The sequence below is a fragment of the Vipera berus genome, assembly GCF_964194415.1.
Source record: "Vipera berus genome assembly, chromosome: 9".
NCBI classification, from domain to species: domain Eukaryota; kingdom Metazoa; phylum Chordata; class Lepidosauria; order Squamata; family Viperidae; genus Vipera; species Vipera berus.
The window spans coordinates 2,986,871-3,003,697 of NC_138212.1; the positions used below are offsets into that span (position 1 = coordinate 2,986,871).

Consider the following 16,827-nt stretch of genomic DNA (forward strand, 5'->3'; position numbering starts at 1 on the left):
ATGGGGCTACAATGCCCAAAGGCACGTTTGGGGTTAGGAACAGAGTCAGAGCGTGCCAACCTCTTTCCTGAAGCTTTCCCCCCCCCTCTGGCTCACCCCAACTTCAATCCCACCTCAGTCTATCCCTCCAAGTAATAGGGGAAGTCAGCTGCAGTCGACAAAAGCCTCGGCTCTTTCATAAATGTGTGTTGGGAAAGGCGCCGCCACGCTCCTTCAGCTTTTAAGACCTATTAAAAGCCAGGGCACGCATCATCATCATCATCATCATCATCATCATCATCATCATTTTGGACGCTGCCAAGATGACTTTTGACTTAACCAAGTGGGACCAAATGACTCATAGGAAACATTCCCCCACCCCACCAGTCCTCCTTTGCCCTCTGAGAAAGCGGGCTGAGTCCAGAGCTAGAAAAACAGACAAATATTTTCCTTGCCTTCCCCAGCCACACCCAGCTCCCGTCCCACCGCAGCTCCAAAGCGCTGGGATCAGCCTGCCCCCTAGTGGCTGTACACAGAACTAATTATCCCCCGAGGTTTGGCTGTCCTCTGCACCCAAGTTTCCAGAGCAAGGAGGACAGACATCTCCTTGGGGGCTTTTAAATAATCCAGCTTTCAGTGTCAAGGATTAGATTCGGAAAGTCTCTCCCACCCCGTCTATGGAGACACTCAGTCCTCCACGTCCTGGTTGTCCCAAAGGTGCTTTTTTCAAGAGGCAACTGGACTTTCTTGTTTTTCTTTGAAGACGTTTCGCTTCTCGTCCAAGAAGCTTCTTCAGCTCTGACTGGGTGGTGGGGAAACGGAAGGATTTATACTCCTCGCAGACAGCTGGTCATTTGCCTTTTTTTTTTAGAGAGTCGTTGAGGCCACTTGGAGGTTTGTCTGGGTATTCAGGATCATCTGAGTGGTGCAAATGGGTGTGGAGCCTTCTTGGAGCTGCTGAAAGGACTGTGTTGTAGGCTGGAGATAGAGGATGTTGCACCCCGCCCTCTCTGTTGAGAGAGGCCTGTTCCACTTGGACACAGATGGCCTCTTGGACTGTGAAGCAGCTCTGACGAGAGATCGATGGGTCGTTAAGGTGCTTCCAAGTAAAAAAGGCAGGATGCAGAAATGCAATCATTATGAAGCTTTATTCATCGATAGGTTATATAAAAAGAGCTATATGGCATGGAGGCATCCATGCTTGTATGATAGACAGAGAATGCATGCAAGAGAGAGAGAAAGATGAGAAGCACTAGAACAAAGAGCAGCCCCTGAGCAGAGGTATTTATGGGGGGTCTCGGCCCCTCCCTAACCATAAAACACTCTCTCCAATGGGGGTAACTGCCAATGGCTGGCACAAAACATCTAACATGGACCCCCCCCCTTTCAAACCAGCGGACACAGACAAACCTCCAAGTGGCCTCAACTACTCTCTAAAAAGACTGCAAACGACCAGCTGTCTGCCAGGAATACAAATCCTCTCCATTCCCCCCATCTGGTCAGAGCTGAAGAAGCTTCTTGGACGAGAAGCGAAACGTCTTCAAGGAAAAAGTCCAGTTGCCTCCTGAAAAAGCACCTTTGGGACACCCATCCCGTCTAATTCTCATCCCGTGATGCTCTTCTCTTCAGTATTCCCGTTGAGCCTATCCTTCTCTCAGCCTTAGCCACTTTCAGACGGGTGGACGTGGACTCCCAGAATTCCCCAGCCAGCTGGACTACATGGCCCATCATCCTGGAGAAGAGCTATAGTCCAAGAGACAACTGGAAGGCACCCAGGACGCAGTGCCGGAAGTTTAAGCTTTATGCATTTTCCACCCACCCACCCCCTCGCCCCTCTTGTCTCTTGTGGTTTAATGTGGGGGCGACCGCCCATCTCCTCCACGCAAATGGCGCCGCCGGAAGCCCGCTTCCCTCTTCCTCCTTCGGGAGGGCGGCGCTCTATCCCCCGCTCTTCCGGTTCTCTCTCATCCCCTCTCTCGCTTTCTCGTGGCGCAAGATGGCGGCGCCGGGCGCTGCTCCTGAGGCGGCGGCCGCTTCTTCCGCCTCTTTCCTGGGCTTCAGCGCCGGTTCGCGGGACCCCAGCCTGCTCCCTTCGCGGCGGGTGGGCGGCCGGGGCGCCCGGAACCGCAAGAAGGGCTGGAAGCGCTGGCGGGGCCCCGAGGCCAAGCTGGGCCGGGAGCTCGGGGACTGGCTGGAGGAGCGGGCCTCGGAGCTGCGGCACTTGGGGTGAGGCGCGGCGGGGCCGAGGGAGGCCACTAGAAAACCCCCGGAGCCCGTGGGGTGCGTGGGGGAGAAATAGAGCCTCCGGGTTCGGAGGCAGTCTACCCCTGAGAGCCGGCGTAGGGGAAGGCAGCCGCGAGGAGGTGTTTCTGAGCATGCGCAGGCGGCCCCGGTAGCGAAGGGTTAGGCCACCTGGGCTCTTTTATGACTCGTGGACTTCAATTCCCAGAATTCCTGGAAAGAGAGGTTTCCAAGCTGAGCCGTGCTGGCTGAGGAATTCTGGGAGTTGGAGTCCACAAGTTATGGGGCCGTAGTTCCCTCATGCTGGCTGAGGAATTCTAGGAGTTGGAGTCCACGAGTGATACAGGAGCCAAGATTGCCTAACCCCAGTCCTGGGCTTACGGCCGCAGTTGAGCCCTGTTGCTAAGCGAGACATTTGGGGTGAATTTTGCCCCACTTTACGACCTTTCTTGCCACGGCGGTTAAGCGGATCGCCGCAGTGGTTCAATGAGTAACCTGGTTGTTAAGGGAGCCTGGCTTCCCCCATGGACCTGGCTTGTTGGAAGGCCGCCAAAGGGGGTCACGTGACCCCCGACCGTCGTAAATATGAGTCAGTTGCCACGCGTCTGAATTTTGATGGGGATGCTGCGAGGGTTGTGTGTGAGAAACAGCCCTAAGTCACTTTTTTTTTTGAACAGTCACTAAACAGGTCTGTTGTAAGTCGCAGACTACTTGTAACGGAGGGGTTCGTGGTTGTGAAAGTCCTGAGGGCATTTCACGAAGAAGATCCCCCAGCGTTACAGTTGGGGAGAAGGAGACTGGCTGCCTTCCGTTATTGAGAACCCAGGAATGCATTGGCTCTTGATAAATGACCATGAACTATATATTTATATATATTTTTATGTTTATATTTTTCTCCCTAGAGGACCTGTGTCGGAAAAGCCAGATGAAAGCCTCTTCTTCGTAGATACCAGCAACGAACAGCAAGGTGGGAGGTTGCAACGCAGTGATGATGATGATGATGATGATGATGATGATAATAGGAGATACCTGGTTGATACCTAAGATGCTGGCAGCAACCCGTGTCAACCATTAGTGCTAGTCAGTTTGAGTGTTCAGTTGACAGTTTCATGTTTTATGAATAAAAGTTTTATATAATGATAATTGGCAGGGACCTTGGAGGTCATCTAGTCCAGCCCCCTGTCCTCGACTTACAACCATTCATTTAATGACCGGTTCATATTTGTGGCTGGTTGCCATGTCCCAGGATCACCTTTGACACCTTTGACGAGCAGAGTCAATGGGGGAAGCCAGATTTACGTAACGGCCGGGTGACTAGTTTAAGACCCAATTGGAAGAGTTGGCAGGGACCTTGGAGGTCTTCTAGTCCAACCCCATGCTCAGGCAGGAAACCTTCCCTTCTTTTTTTTTTTTAAGGTCCAACAAAACCTAAAAAACGAGAACGTAGGACTCAATTGAGGGAATCAGTCAGTTAGACTTGAGGGAAAGACTAGTAGTCATTTTGGTGGGTTACGGTATTCCTGCGATCTCTTTCCTTGAAATCATCAGTGATCCATTCTGATCGCTTCCCCTCAGTCGTGTTTACTGCTTCTTCCCTTAGCTGGCACCCTGGAAGTGCAGGATTTTTTTTATTCCAATTCCACAGCCGCCTATCTCAAGCAATGACTCTGGGCAGCTTACAGTTCAAAAATATCTTGCAATTCAAACACCAAAACATTTTAAAGCAATTCAAAATAACGTTTTTAACAACGGTCGTGATATTCTTAACGAAAGCATGACGATGCTTTCCTTGGCTTCCACTCCCTTTGTGGCCCGGCTTCGGTGCCACTGGCAAATGGAGTTTTTGATGAGAGACTTTGGAGGCAGAGCACAGTAAGGGAAAGAGATCTAATCAGGTGGATCCACTGCAAGAGTCCCAGTCCTCACCTTTGCTGTTACCACCCCCTGTGTTGATTTATGCTCCTGGGTTCATTTCCTGCCTATCTTCTCGTTCCAGGTCAGAAAGAGAAACCAGCCAAAGAGAAGCCTCTGAAGATTGACTTGATCCTACAGCCGGATTCCAAGGTCCCTCCGCCCAAAGAGTTGAGTTTTCTGCCTCTTCTTTCATTGTGAGATGGGTGTGGGGAAGCCAGGTCTTCGTCTGTCACGTTTTTGGGCCAAGGATGTTTGATTCGGGGAAGGACAGCATAGGGCAGAGACAGGAGTCTTGTTTTAATTGGATTTGTTTGCCTCTTCACCCTGCAACTTTAGTGTGATCCAGGGCAGCTGAAAAAGTGACAAACTGAAGAAAACAACCAGTCACCTGGTTCCTTTTGTTTGTCATCTGGTAAAATATTCGGATTCCATTTCTGAGTTTTTGCTAGGTTAGAAGATTCCCCGTCATTCTTCCCTCTCTCCCTTGTGGGCTGCCCGGATCCCGGAATTTCTCCAGCATAACTGACTCTTCAGGGAATCCATTTTGATTGCCTGGTGTCGTCTTTGAAATGCTGTCCTGTTATAGATAGTCCTCAACGACCACGCTTGAGCCCAAATTTTTTCTTGCTAAGTGTGGTGTTGCTAACTTTAGTTTTGCCCCATTTTACGAGCTTTCCTGCCACAGTTGTTAAATGAATCACCGCAGTTGTTAGGTAAGTAAAAAGGTGGTTAAGTGAATCTGGATTTCCCCGTTGACTTTGCTCATCAGACAGTCGCAAAAGGGGATCAACGTGACCCCGGGACACTGCGACTGTCATAACTATGAACCAGTTGCCAAGGGTCCAGATTTTGTTCCGGTGTCCGCGGGGGAATGCTGTGACGGTCATAACTCCCTTTTTTAAGTGCAGTTTGTAACTTCGATCACTTAATGAACTGTTGTAAGTCGAGGACTTACAGTGCTCCTCATAGCCCTGCTTCCCAAAATGGAGATTCTTCTGGAAATGGTATCTGAAGAAACGGCCCCACTGTGGCCGTCTTCTTCAGACAGAAGATGTAGCGACAAGCATTCGAACCCTTTGGCGTGCAGGGAAAAGATTGTTATCCGGCACCTTGAAGCCACTTCAGTTTGTTTCCTGCGATTGATGGCTTAGCGCTGGGTGCGAACTGTGCCATTCTAACTTGACTTGAACCACACCTGGACAGAGTGTATTTATCCGAGCTGTGGCTCAGACCTAAAACTTGCCTTCCTCCTCCTCTTCCTCCTCAGCATCCTTTCGTATCAGGTCCCCAATGGCCGGAAGTTGAAACGGAAGCAACGACTCTGGGAGAAGCTGTCAGAAAAGGGGGTGGTGCCCCGGAAAGAACGGCTCCTTCAGCAGAGGTTACAAAACCCTCCTAAAGCCAAGACAGCCAGAGCAGACAGTGGGACCGATCCCTCCAGGCAGTTCTACGACATTTGGGCAGATTCGAGTAAGCCTTTGTGTATACAGTTGATGGCCCAAGTTCAAGTCTGTTGAAGTCGGAGTGAAATGGCCCAGAGTTGCCCAGCCAGCTTTCATGCCTAAGGCGGGAGTAGAACTCACCGTCTCCTGGTGATTGGCCCAAGGTCACCCAGGCGGCTTTTCTGTCTTAAGGCGGGACTAGAACTCACCGTCTCCTGGTGATTGGCCCAAGGTCACCCAGGCGGCTTTTCTGCCTAAGGCGGGACTAGAACTCACCGTCTCCTGGTGATTGGCTCAAGGTCACCCAGGCGGCTTTTTTGTCTTAAGGCGGGACTAGAACTCACTGTCTCCTGGTGATTGGCCCAAAGTCACCCAGACGGCTTTTCTGTCTTAAGGCGGGACTAGAACTCACAGTCTCCTGGTGATTGGCCCAAGGTCACCCAGGCGGCTTTTTTGTCTTAAGGCGGGACTAGAACTCACCGTCTCCTGGTGATTGGCCCAAAGTCACCCAGGCGGCTTTTCTGCCTAAGGCGGGACTAGAACATCATCTTCCACTTTCTAGCCTGGTGCCTTAAGCGCTAGACCAAACCGGCTCTCGTTTTCTTCCCATCAGACCCTCTTGATAAAGCTCTAGCTGGGCAGGACGCCTTTTTCCTGGAACAAACCAAGAAGCAGCCTGTGCAGGTAAGCGCCGGGCCTCTTCCGTGGCAGAGGTGGGAAGTGGCCTGAAGGCTCTGAGTCTCACTTCCTGGGATGTTTCCTCCAGCGTCCGGACAGGCTGAAGAAGACCCCATCCGAGCTGCCGGCCGTGGAGATCATCTCCCCAGGTGGATCTTACAACCCCAGCTTCCAGTCTCACCAGGTAGGCAGGTTTATTTCCCTCCCCTCTGGCACTTGACAATCCTGAGCGACCCATCGGGGTGGACTTCATGCGGGATCCCAGGTGGGAAGTCCGCCACGGTCTGCATGAAGAGCTCACTGGGTTTGTCTTCTTCTCTTGCCCAACTCCCTGCCCCCCCACCCCCAAGGCATTGCTCCTCCAGGCCTTTGAAGCTGAGCTGGTGAGGCAGAAGGCAGAGGAGAGGCTGCAGCGTCAGTTGAATTTCCCCACTGCCGCGGAGGCCCCCACCCAGGTGAGTGCTGAGGCCCAAATGCAAGGAGGCCCAGTCCCGAACAAGGGCTGAAATCCATCTTGAATTCTTCTTGGGAGAAACAGCAACAGAACTATTCATAGAGGACATTACCATGATTGGAGGAAGGACTTCCCCAAGGGTGGGGTCCCAATTCCACTCGTTCTTCCTATTTTCCCCACAACAACAATCCTGTGAGGTTGGCCGGGCTGAGAGAAACTGGCCCAAAGTCTGACCCAGGTGGCTTTCAAGCTTAAGGCGGGGCTAGAATTTGCCATCTCCTGGTGATTGGCCCAAAGACAGCCAGCTTTTACGGCTAAGGCAGGACTAGAACTCCCAGTCTCCCAGAGATTGGCCTAAAGTCACTCAGCCGGCTTTCATGCCCAATTTCTAGCCCGGTGCCTCCACCGCTGGACCAAACTGCCTCTCAGTTTTGTAGAGACTTGAGTTGTGCATAAAAACAATGAAGGCAAAGTATGCAATTAGATAAAAGACATCCCAAGGTGGAAATCCCCAGAGCGCGGAACGAATCGGCGGGACACTTCTCCTTCCCCCTTTGCCAAAGCAACTCCAGCTATGGGCGCCACGATGCGCCTGCCGGTCCCTGGCCTTAGTACCCTGGGCAGCCTTGCAAAGGGTCCGATTCCTGCTTTTTACGACTGAGTGTCCGACGGGAGTGGAGAGTCTGTTGGGAGCAGCGAATCCCAGAGGCCAGCCTCGCCTCCGATGCTTCTTCCCCTTTCAGCCTCCCCCCTTCTGACCTCTTCACAGGAGTCGGTGTTCCAGGAGCAATGCGAGGGCCTCATGGAAGAGGAATCGGAGGGCGAGGAAGGGCAGGACAGGCCCCTGGAAGAAGACCTGCAGGCAGCCTCCGACCAGGCCTCCCCTCTCTTCGCAGCAACAGCGGCCGGAGAGAAGAAAACGGAACGGCAGCGCAAGAAGGAAAAAGCCGACAAGCAGTCGGTGAGTTGGGCTAGCCCGCGGAGTACTCTGGGAAGGAACTCCGCCTTGCGCAGCCTCGCTTTCCAGAAGGGATAGACTACAATCCCCCTGGTTCCCAGCCTACTCAGGCTTGCCGGCGAAAGTAGCAGCCCTGTCTAACCGAGTGGCTCAAAAGCAGGTTTCCATGACAGCAGACAAAGCCTGCAGGAGGGAGGGAGGGAGGAAATGTCTGGCCCTTGTAATAGTTCAGGCTTTGGTTGCTGTGTTTCCTGTAAACGAGCGATCTGGGCAGTGGATTCTATTCCTTTGGGGTAGGCAGAAAAGAGAAATACGGCGCTGTTTCCTTTGGGTCTGCCTGTGTCTGTGCCGTGTGACGGGCATGGCAGGGATCCCTCTCCCAACTCTCCGCGCTGTCCTTGAAGCAACAATGCCACCGCTCGGGGCTGCCTTCTGGGCCGCGTGCCAACCGGCGCTTATTTCGCCTCTCTGCTGATAATGTGGCTGACAAGCGCACCCGCCATCTGGCCCTGCCTCGCGCTGCCATCTGCTCCCTGCATGAGCTCTGCAGAAGCCGGGGAGATGCCAGCTTGAGGACGGCGGCTGGACCCACTGGGACCCACCCAGCACGCCAGCAGGGAGTGGGAACAGCCGGTCCCTTGCTGCAGTCCCCAAAGGGAAACCCAAATGGGCGCCGCGCCCCGGCCTCACCTTCCCTTTCCCGCCTGCTTCTTCCGGCACAGAAAGCTCGCGAGCTCTCCGAGAAGGCTGCCCGGCTCAGGAAACAGGAGCTTTTCCAGCTGAAATCCATCCGGCTTCAGCTGAAAGAGCGGGAGGCCGAGCTGCAACGGCGGAAGCAGAGACGCCAAGCCAAGCGGAAATTGGAGGCCGTCAAGCCCAAACGGCTGGGCAGGCTCAAGTAAGTGGGGGGAGCAGCAAAGATGGTGAGGGGGGCTGGAGGTAAAAACATAGGGAGAACGGTCGCTGGAATTGGGTAGGTCTACTTTAATGGAGAGAAGGACTAGGGGTGACACGATGGCGGTCTTCCAGTATTTGAGGGACTGCCCCCAAAAAGAGGGAGTCAAGCCATTCTCCAAAGCACCTGAGGGCAGGACAAGAAGCAACGGGTGGAAACTAGTCAAGGAGAGAAGCAACCTGGAATTAAGGAGGAATTTCCTGACAGTGAGGACAATTCACCAGTGGAACAACCTGCCTCCAGAAGTTATAAATGCTCCAACACTGGAAGTTTTTAAGAAGAGACTGGACAGCCATTTGCCTGAGATGGGATAGGGTCTCCTGCTCCGACTCTTGTTACTCTCTTCAGCGTTCCTGCTGGTGGTTCCCAGGAGAAGAGCCTCCTGCTCTTTGGAAGATCTTCCCGCTCAGGGCGAGATCGGCCCCCGCCCTCCCGCCCTAGCTGGGGGCTCCAGTGGGGGAGCATCAGGGTAGAGGCAGTGGATCGATTAACAGCAGACACTCCCCCTCCCTCCCATCTTTTTATTGGGCCGCACTGTTTCACAGTGTTTCGTTTACGTCTTTTAGCTTTTGTACTGGTGTGGTCTTCTTAAGATCGTAGGCCCTCCGGAGTTACCCTGGGGTGAGATGGGCAGCCTCTAAGAGCAGGAAGGGGCCGGGCCGGGAAAGGGCTGGCGGGAAGCAAGCATGCCAGCCGGTCTGGTCTGTTCTCAGCAAGGCCACCATTTCTTCCCGGCAGGTACGAAGAACCCGACGTGGACGTGCAGCTGAGCAATGAACTGGCGGAGTCCTTGAGGACGCTGAGGGTGAGCGCTTCTCCGGCTTTTTGGCAAACCGGCCTGACAGAGGGGTCTGCCCGTGCGTGTGTGTGCCTGACTGCCACTGCCATCTTCCCCTCTGCTTCAGGCCGCCTGGTCGATCTCCCTCCGGTGAATTCGGTGCCGCTTTTGGGAGGAGGCTCTGGACGACTCCTCTCTTAGCCGGGGCTTGAATTACGTCAGCCTTTCCCCCTCCGCCTCTCTCCAGCCGGGTGTCCTCGGGGGATTGGAACCGCCATTCCCCCCCCCCTCCAAACGGGGATGGTGACACACACACACACACACACACACACACACACACACACACCGTGAATGGGTGCCAGTTTGCAAAAGGCTTCCGTTCAGTTGTCTGTGGCTTGCTGGGAAGAGGAACAGCACAACCACATTGCCTTTTATCTGAGAAGCCTCTCGGGGGAGGGGGGGGATTCAAAAGTAGTAGTACAGGTGGCCCTCGACTTAACAACAGTTCATTTAATGACCGTTCAAAGTTACAGCGGCACTGGGGGGAAAAAGTGGCCGGTGACCCATTTTTCACACTTACGACCTTTGCAGCCTCCCTGGGGGGGGGGGCGCAGGGTCACACGGTCAAAATCCCGACGCTTGGCAACTGGCGTGTACTTGTGACCGTTGCTGTGTCCCAGGGGTCACGTGGTCCCCTCTTGCGACCTTCTGACAAGCAGAGTCAGGGGGGGGGAGCCGGATTCACTTAACAACCGGGCGACTAGCTTATCAACCGCAGCTGTTCACTTAAGGACGGAGGCAAGAAAGGCTGTAAGATGGGGCAAAGCTTCCTGAACAGATGTCTCACTTATCAACGGAAATTTTGGGCTCTGTGGTTGTGAGTGAAGGACTGCCTGTAGAGCCTGCCTGGCACTGGGGGAGGGGGGGAATGTCCCTCCCCAGTAATGGAGGGAGAGTAACGGACAAGGGAAAAGCAGCTTCTGAGGTTCTGTTGGGGGTGGAAGAGAACGAGGGAGCCCTCCGTGGTTCCCTCCTCCCTTTGGTGTCCGATGATGAGACCCATCCTTGCGCTCGGAGAATTTGCAGCCACCGTTGCTGGGAATGTGAAGGACCCCAGGGGACCCCCTGGTCCTACCGAGTGGGTAAGGATCAGGGAACTGAGGCACCCTCCGGCACCCCCTCCTTCCTTTTCAGCCTGGAGGGTATTTACTCACTCAGCGAACGCTTAACGTTCTCACTGAGCAACTACGAATCCTCTACTTACAGGTTCAAAAGGAGACGCTTGAGCTAGTCTCAGCACACGAGGGAGTCGCATACAGCGAGTCTAGGGGTGGCCTGATTACGCACGCAAAGGTTTTTCTCCGAAAGAGAAGCACGGAGGGTCCCCTTCAACCAGGGACCAGACATTCCAAGGAGAGGGAAACGCTAGACTAGCCGCTTGGGGAATTGCAGCTTTTAATTCTGGGAGTGGGAGGTGCTTTTGTGAAGCCTCCCCTTTCTCCTCTCCCTCTCCCCTCCGTGCTAGCTGGCACCGACAGTGTTCTCTAGTTTGAGTAACGAAACGTCTGCATAAAAAACAGCCCAGCTCAGAGAGCAGCAGGGACTCCACAGTCATTATCCTCTCCTCCTCCTCCTCCTCCTCCATGCTCCAAGCCGCACTTCCTTCTAGCACTGATGACGTTGCCTAGATGGGTAATGAAATGTCTGCAAGGAGACCACTAACTCAGAGAACACCAAGGTCCCTATAGCCTTCCTCCTCCTCCTCCTCCTCTCCATAAACCCCCTCCCTTCTAGCATTAATGATGTTACTTAGTTGGGTCATGAAACATCTCCAAGAAAATCACCAAGCTCAGAAAGCACCTCCTCCTCCTCCTCCCTGCAAACTCCACTCTACCCACCCTGACGGTGTTACCTCGTTTGAGTAACGAAACGTCTGCATAAAAAACAGCCCAGCTCAGAGAGCAGCAGGGACCCCACAGTCCTCCTCCTCCTCCTCCTCCTCCTCCTCCTCCTCCTCGCAAACTCCACTCTACCCGCCCTGACGGTGTTACCTCGTTTGAGTAACGAAACATCTGCATAAAAAACAGCCCAGCTCAGAGAGCAGCAGGGACCCCACAGTCCTCCTCCTCCTCCTCCTCCTCCTCCTCCTCCTCCTCCTCCTCGCAAACTCCCCTCTACCCGCCCTGACGGTGTTACCTCGTTTGAGTAACGAAACATCTGCATAAAAAACAGCCCAGCTCAGAGAGCAGCAGGGACCCCCTACCAGACCCTCCGCTTGTGCATGGGCTTTCCGTTGCCCACTCCCCTCCCAGCTTCCTAACCTCCCACCTGGCAGATCCAGAAAAATCACTTCTGTCCCACCCAGCAGGAAGACACCTGGCTGAATGTACGTGAGGACCCGAGATAGCGCGAAAAGCTTTACTTTTGTCACCCGCCGAGTCTCTCCCGGAGGTGTGAGTGAGTGAGGAGACGAGCGAGGGCGGAGTTTCTCAGCTCTCTTTTTTCAAAAATGGTCTTTGTAGGCATTGCATGAAAGCGTCCAGTGCGTGTCCTTTTCCAGAAAGGCAGGAAGCCACACCTGGTTTGGGCAGTTGTGGCCAAAGATGCTGCTGGAGACGGGAATACAGGTCGTCCACTTTAGTGACCGTTCGCAAGTTACAACGGCGCTGAAAAAAGTGGCGTGGGACCGTTCTTTTTCACCCGTAACGGCCTTCGCAGCATCCCCCAGGCTCCCGTGACTTACATTCCGGACGCTTGACAACCGACTCACATTTATGACGGTCGCAATGTCCCGGCGGGTCACGTGATCCCCCTTTTTTTGCGACCTTCGCGACAAGCAAACTCCTCCGGGGAAGCCAGATTGACTTTTAACAACCGTGTGACTCATTTAACGGCTGCAGTGAATCGCTTGCGGCGGAAAAAAATTGGTAAAAGGGGGCAAAACCCGCTTAACGACCGCCCCGCTTAGCAACAGGCCTTTGGGGCTCAATGGCAGTAGCATGTCAAGGACTTCCTGAATTGTACCTTGAGTTTCCTACTTTCCCTCCCCTCTGGAAATGCAAGCGGGCGTCTCTTGGTAGATTTCCCGATTGATCTCTTGAAAGCAGAAGACAAGCTGGGTCTTCCCTCGTGCGGCTCCTTCGCCCGTCACTGTCTCTCCTGTTGAGCCAGGGGTCCTCAACCTCGGCCACTTTTAAGACTTGTGGACTTCAACTCCCAGAATTCCCCAGCCAGCATGGCTGGCTGGGGAATTTTGGCAGTTGGAAGTCCACAAGTCTTAAAAGTGGCCGAGGTTGAGGACCCCTGCCGTTGACCATCCTGAATTCATGTTTGCCTTTTCTCCCCCCGTCTCAGCCAGAAGGCAGCATCCTGAAGGACCGGTTCAAGAGCTTACAGAAACGCAACATTATCGAACCCCGAGAGCGGGCCAAGTGAGTAGTAACTGGGGTAGGGTGGAAGGAGGAACCCGGTCCCCAGAGCCTTAGCTTTCCCTCCCAACTGCTTCGTCGCTTATGGGTTTTGTGTCAAGGGATGCCGAGCGCTTGGGTGAAGCAGTGCCTCTGCGAACCATTTTAACAAGATTGGAGAATTTTGCCCCTGGAACTTAATTCTCACGTTAGATCCGTGGCATCAGTTAAGCTGTTGAGGGAACCACTTATCATTATTATTATTATTATTTTAAAGATTTTAGACAGAGCCGCGGTGTAAGCTTCGCTTAGCTTAAGCGGTAGCGACCTTTTAAAGATGGATCCCGTTTGCTGAGGCAGGCTTTTCACACAACTCTTTGGGTGGAAACAAGCCACTTTAGTTGCCTTCCTCCGTGAAGGAGTGTGTCCCAGCTGTACACGACTCTAATCATGCGGTTTCTTCCCTGCCAGGTTCAAAAGGAAATACCGACTAAAATACGTTGAAAAGCGAGCTTTCCGAGAGATCGCGTAAGTAGCGGCCTTCCTTGGGGCGGAGAAGAGCTGGCAGATTTCCCTGCTCCTCTGGCCAGACCGGTTGACCGGTCCAGGCTGGGGCAGGAGGTGCTCCAAGGCTGCCCTTCCGGGCCTGGTGCCTTTGGGAGGGCTTGCAACTCCCACCGTCGCGTGCCACTGGCTTTCCAAGCTGATAATCCAGGGAAACCTCCCCTTGTTTGAAGTTGAGAAACCCACGTTTTGGTTTCTCTCTTTGGGGGGAGGCCTGACCCCGAAATCTGAAGCTGGTTGTGGTCCCGGACCCTCCAGTTTTCAATCTTAAGAAGGGATGTCTACAGAGATTCTCAAGTCATCCAGGTCAGCTTCTCTCCGTGTCTTTCCCCAGTGGGATGAAACGGGCCTCCTTAGATGTCCCAAAGCTGCTTTTTTTCCCCTTTTTTTCAAAAGGCAACTGAGATTGCTTGGCTTTTTCCTTGGAAGCGTTTTCGATTCTCATCCAAGAAGCTTCTTCAGTTCTGATGGAAGGGTGGAGGAGGGCTCAACGATTTCCAAGCGGCCGCAGGAAGAGCCAAGAAAGGCCAGTTGCCTTTTGGGAAAAGAAAAGAAAAAAAATAAGCACCCTTTGGGGCGTCTTAAAAAGGGAGGTTTCATCTCAGGGGGAAAAGAGATCAAGAGAAGCTTCCCCCCCCTCCAAAAATGAGGCTAGGGTTTCTTGGCACGTGGTTGAAATGCAGTTGGGGCAGTTTGCCCCCTTCGCTTACGCCCCCCAAGAGCCGAGCGTTTCTACCCCATCCAGGCTTGGTGATTCAGTGATGACCTGATATTATATATATATATTTGTCCCATGTTTGGGGCCTAGCAAGGTAATCTAAATACTTAACAAACATTTAACACATACCTCCCTTGCTTCTCAGCTAACAAAGAGAGAGAGCGAGCCTGTGGCCTAGGGGTTAAAACAATTGCCTAATGTGCAATCAGCCCAGGTTCGAATCTCAGAAGGGCGTGGCTGACTGATGAGAACAAATAAGTTTGAAATGCATATCAGTCTCCCTTTAATTCTTGGTTAGCAATCCAAAAAAAAAAATTACACAAATATGAGCTGTCACTACTGCGACCGCTGCCTGTGGATGGCCTTGGGTTAGGCTGAAACAGGAAATAAGATTTGTCCCATGTTTGGGGCCTAGCAAGGTAATCTAAATACTTAACAAACATTTTATATATATAATGTATGTATGTATGTATGTATGTATGTAAAATGTTAAGTATTTAGATTACCTTGCTAGGCCCCAAACATGGGACAAATCTTATTTCCTGTTTGGGACCTAGCAAGGTAATCTAAATACTTAACAAACATTTAATACATATATATATATATGTGTGTGTGTGTGTGTGTGTGTGTGTGTGTGTGTGTGTGTGTGTGTGTATGTATGTATGTAAAATGTTTGTTAAGTATTTAGATTACCTTGCTAGGCCCCAAACATGGGACAAATCTTATTTCCTGTTTCAGCCTAACCCATATATATATATATATATATATATATCACCAAGCCTGGATGGGGTAGAAACGCTCAGCTCTTTCCCCCTTTCTCTCCGGCACTTCGAGGGTGGAGAGAGTGGTGAAATGCAAGCAAGCTTCCAGCTCTTTCTGTTTGTTTTGTTCTTTTTAATTATGACACACCTCGCTCACCCCTCTTTTCTCTCTCCCCCCCCTCTGCAGATTATAGAAGCGTGAAAATTAGCGGGCTGGGATCTCACACGGAGGCCTCGTGTTTCATTAAAACTCCACGAAACAACCTCGAGTCTCTTGCTTGATTCTTGTTCCTCTTCTCTGGGCTATTCCCACCACTTTCCCCAACGGGAAGGTCACCCCCCCCCATTCTCCTTTTCTTTAACCCGGGCCTCAGTGGGCCTGGCTAGGGGAGGATGGGAATTGTAGCCCCCAGTCTAAGGAGGACTCCAGGTTGGAAAGGGGGGGGGGCTCTGAGGAGGCTGGTGACCAAAAGGATGGACTTCCCTCCCTCTTGTCTCTCTCTTCTCCCCCCCCCCAGCATGAAGAGATCCAGTCGGAACTTTAAATGTGCAGCTGGGCGGGCTCAGCCCCCACCTTAATCGGGGAGATTAGCCTCCATTTGATTACATTTAGATAATGCGCCTTGGGGAGGGGTAGGCAACCAGCATGAGGGGAGGGAGCTTCGCGGCGGCTTTGAAACCTGCTTGGTGGTCTTCCACCCCCTTTTTCGGGGTGTGCCGTGATTGGGGGGGAGGGGCTAGAGGGACGCTGCAATTGTCCTAAAAGCGAGAGTACCTTCTTTCCCGTGTCTCCTCTCTGGATTAACGCCCTGGATTAAGAGGGATCTTCAACTTGATGCAATGTGGGTCATTCCTATGCGGACAATCTGCCGCTCCCGAATCGGAGGCTCATCCTGGCGGTTCCTTCCGGGCGCCTTGGCTTTTAAGAGCCAGGATCCTTTACTTTCTCGTTAAGGTCTAAATCTTCCTCCTTCCTTTTGTCTCACCGTCGCTTCCCTTCCTCGGAACGGCCTCTCCGATATTAAAAGGGGTGTAGATTCTTCCCTCCCCCCGGGCAGGCCAGAGCCAAGAGGATTAAAACATCCCCCGCTTCCAATACTCCAGGATTTATACTCCCGGCCCCCATCGTCTCTGATTTTGCTCTGGGTTTTGCTCCCAGCTGGTGGGTTTTCCTGCCCTGGGCAGGACGTGATGGGCTAGGAATAGCTTTGCCTTCATATTTTAGCGCTCTGGCATGAGCCTTCCGTGCCACCAGCGTGCTGGAAATTATGGCTCGCCAACTAGATCTCTGCGGGAGATTGGAAGCTGGCAGGGTTTTGGTTTATCTCCGGCATTGTTCGGGTCGCAGCTGCCTCGGGACCCTTCCTGCCTCCCGCCAGTTCCTTCAAAAAGCCTTTGAACCTCACGAGTAAAGACTTAACAGAATAAGAGACTTGGAAGGGACCGTGGAGGTCATCTAATCCAGCCCCCTGCCCAAGCAGGAGACCCTACGCCAGTTCAGACAGGTGACCGTCCAGTCTCTTCTTAAAAACTTCCAGGGATGGAGCAACCACAACGTCTGGTGGCAAGTCATTCCACTGGTTAATTGTTCTATCTTGTCTCGGAATTTCTCCTTAGTTCCAGGTTGCTTCTCTCCTTGATGAGTTTCCCTCCGTTGCTTCTGGTCCTGCTTTCAGGGGCTTTGGGAAATAAGTTGAGCCCCTCTTCAAATATTGGAAGACCGCTACCCCGTCGGCCCTAGTCCTTCGTTAAACCAGGCCTACCCAGCTCCCTTCCCTCCCTGTTTTGAGTGCCTCTGTGGCTGCCTTTGGCCCAGGCCCAGACCAACCTACTGCCCTGGAGCTACTGGTATGTTGGCTTCCCCTTTTCTTGGATTGATGGGCTTTTCTGACAACACGCAGGCAGGTAAGTCCTCCACAACAGTTCGTTCAGTGACCCAAGTGACAAGGGCACTCAAAAAAAATGGGGATTTGTGGCC

The 16,827-nt window shown here is 52.8% G+C and overlaps 1 protein-coding gene across 1 annotated transcript; it reads left to right on the top strand.

The window, feature by feature from the left end:
* Window positions 1-1,961: 1,961 nt before the first annotated feature.
* Window positions 1,962-15,113, top strand: NOP53 (NOP53 ribosome biogenesis factor). Its single transcript, XM_081334969.1, has 13 exons — window positions 1,962-2,205; window positions 3,123-3,187; window positions 4,217-4,301; window positions 5,402-5,604; window positions 6,190-6,260; window positions 6,343-6,438; window positions 6,605-6,709; window positions 7,478-7,669; window positions 8,389-8,564; window positions 9,360-9,426; window positions 12,754-12,830; window positions 13,278-13,334; window positions 15,037-15,113. Exons 1-13 carry the CDS (start codon window positions 1,976-1,978, stop codon window positions 15,041-15,043), a joined length of 1,431 nt encoding a protein of 476 aa, XP_081191095.1. The 5' UTR covers window positions 1,962-1,975; the 3' UTR covers window positions 15,044-15,113.
* Window positions 15,114-16,827: the final 1,714 nt, after the last annotated feature.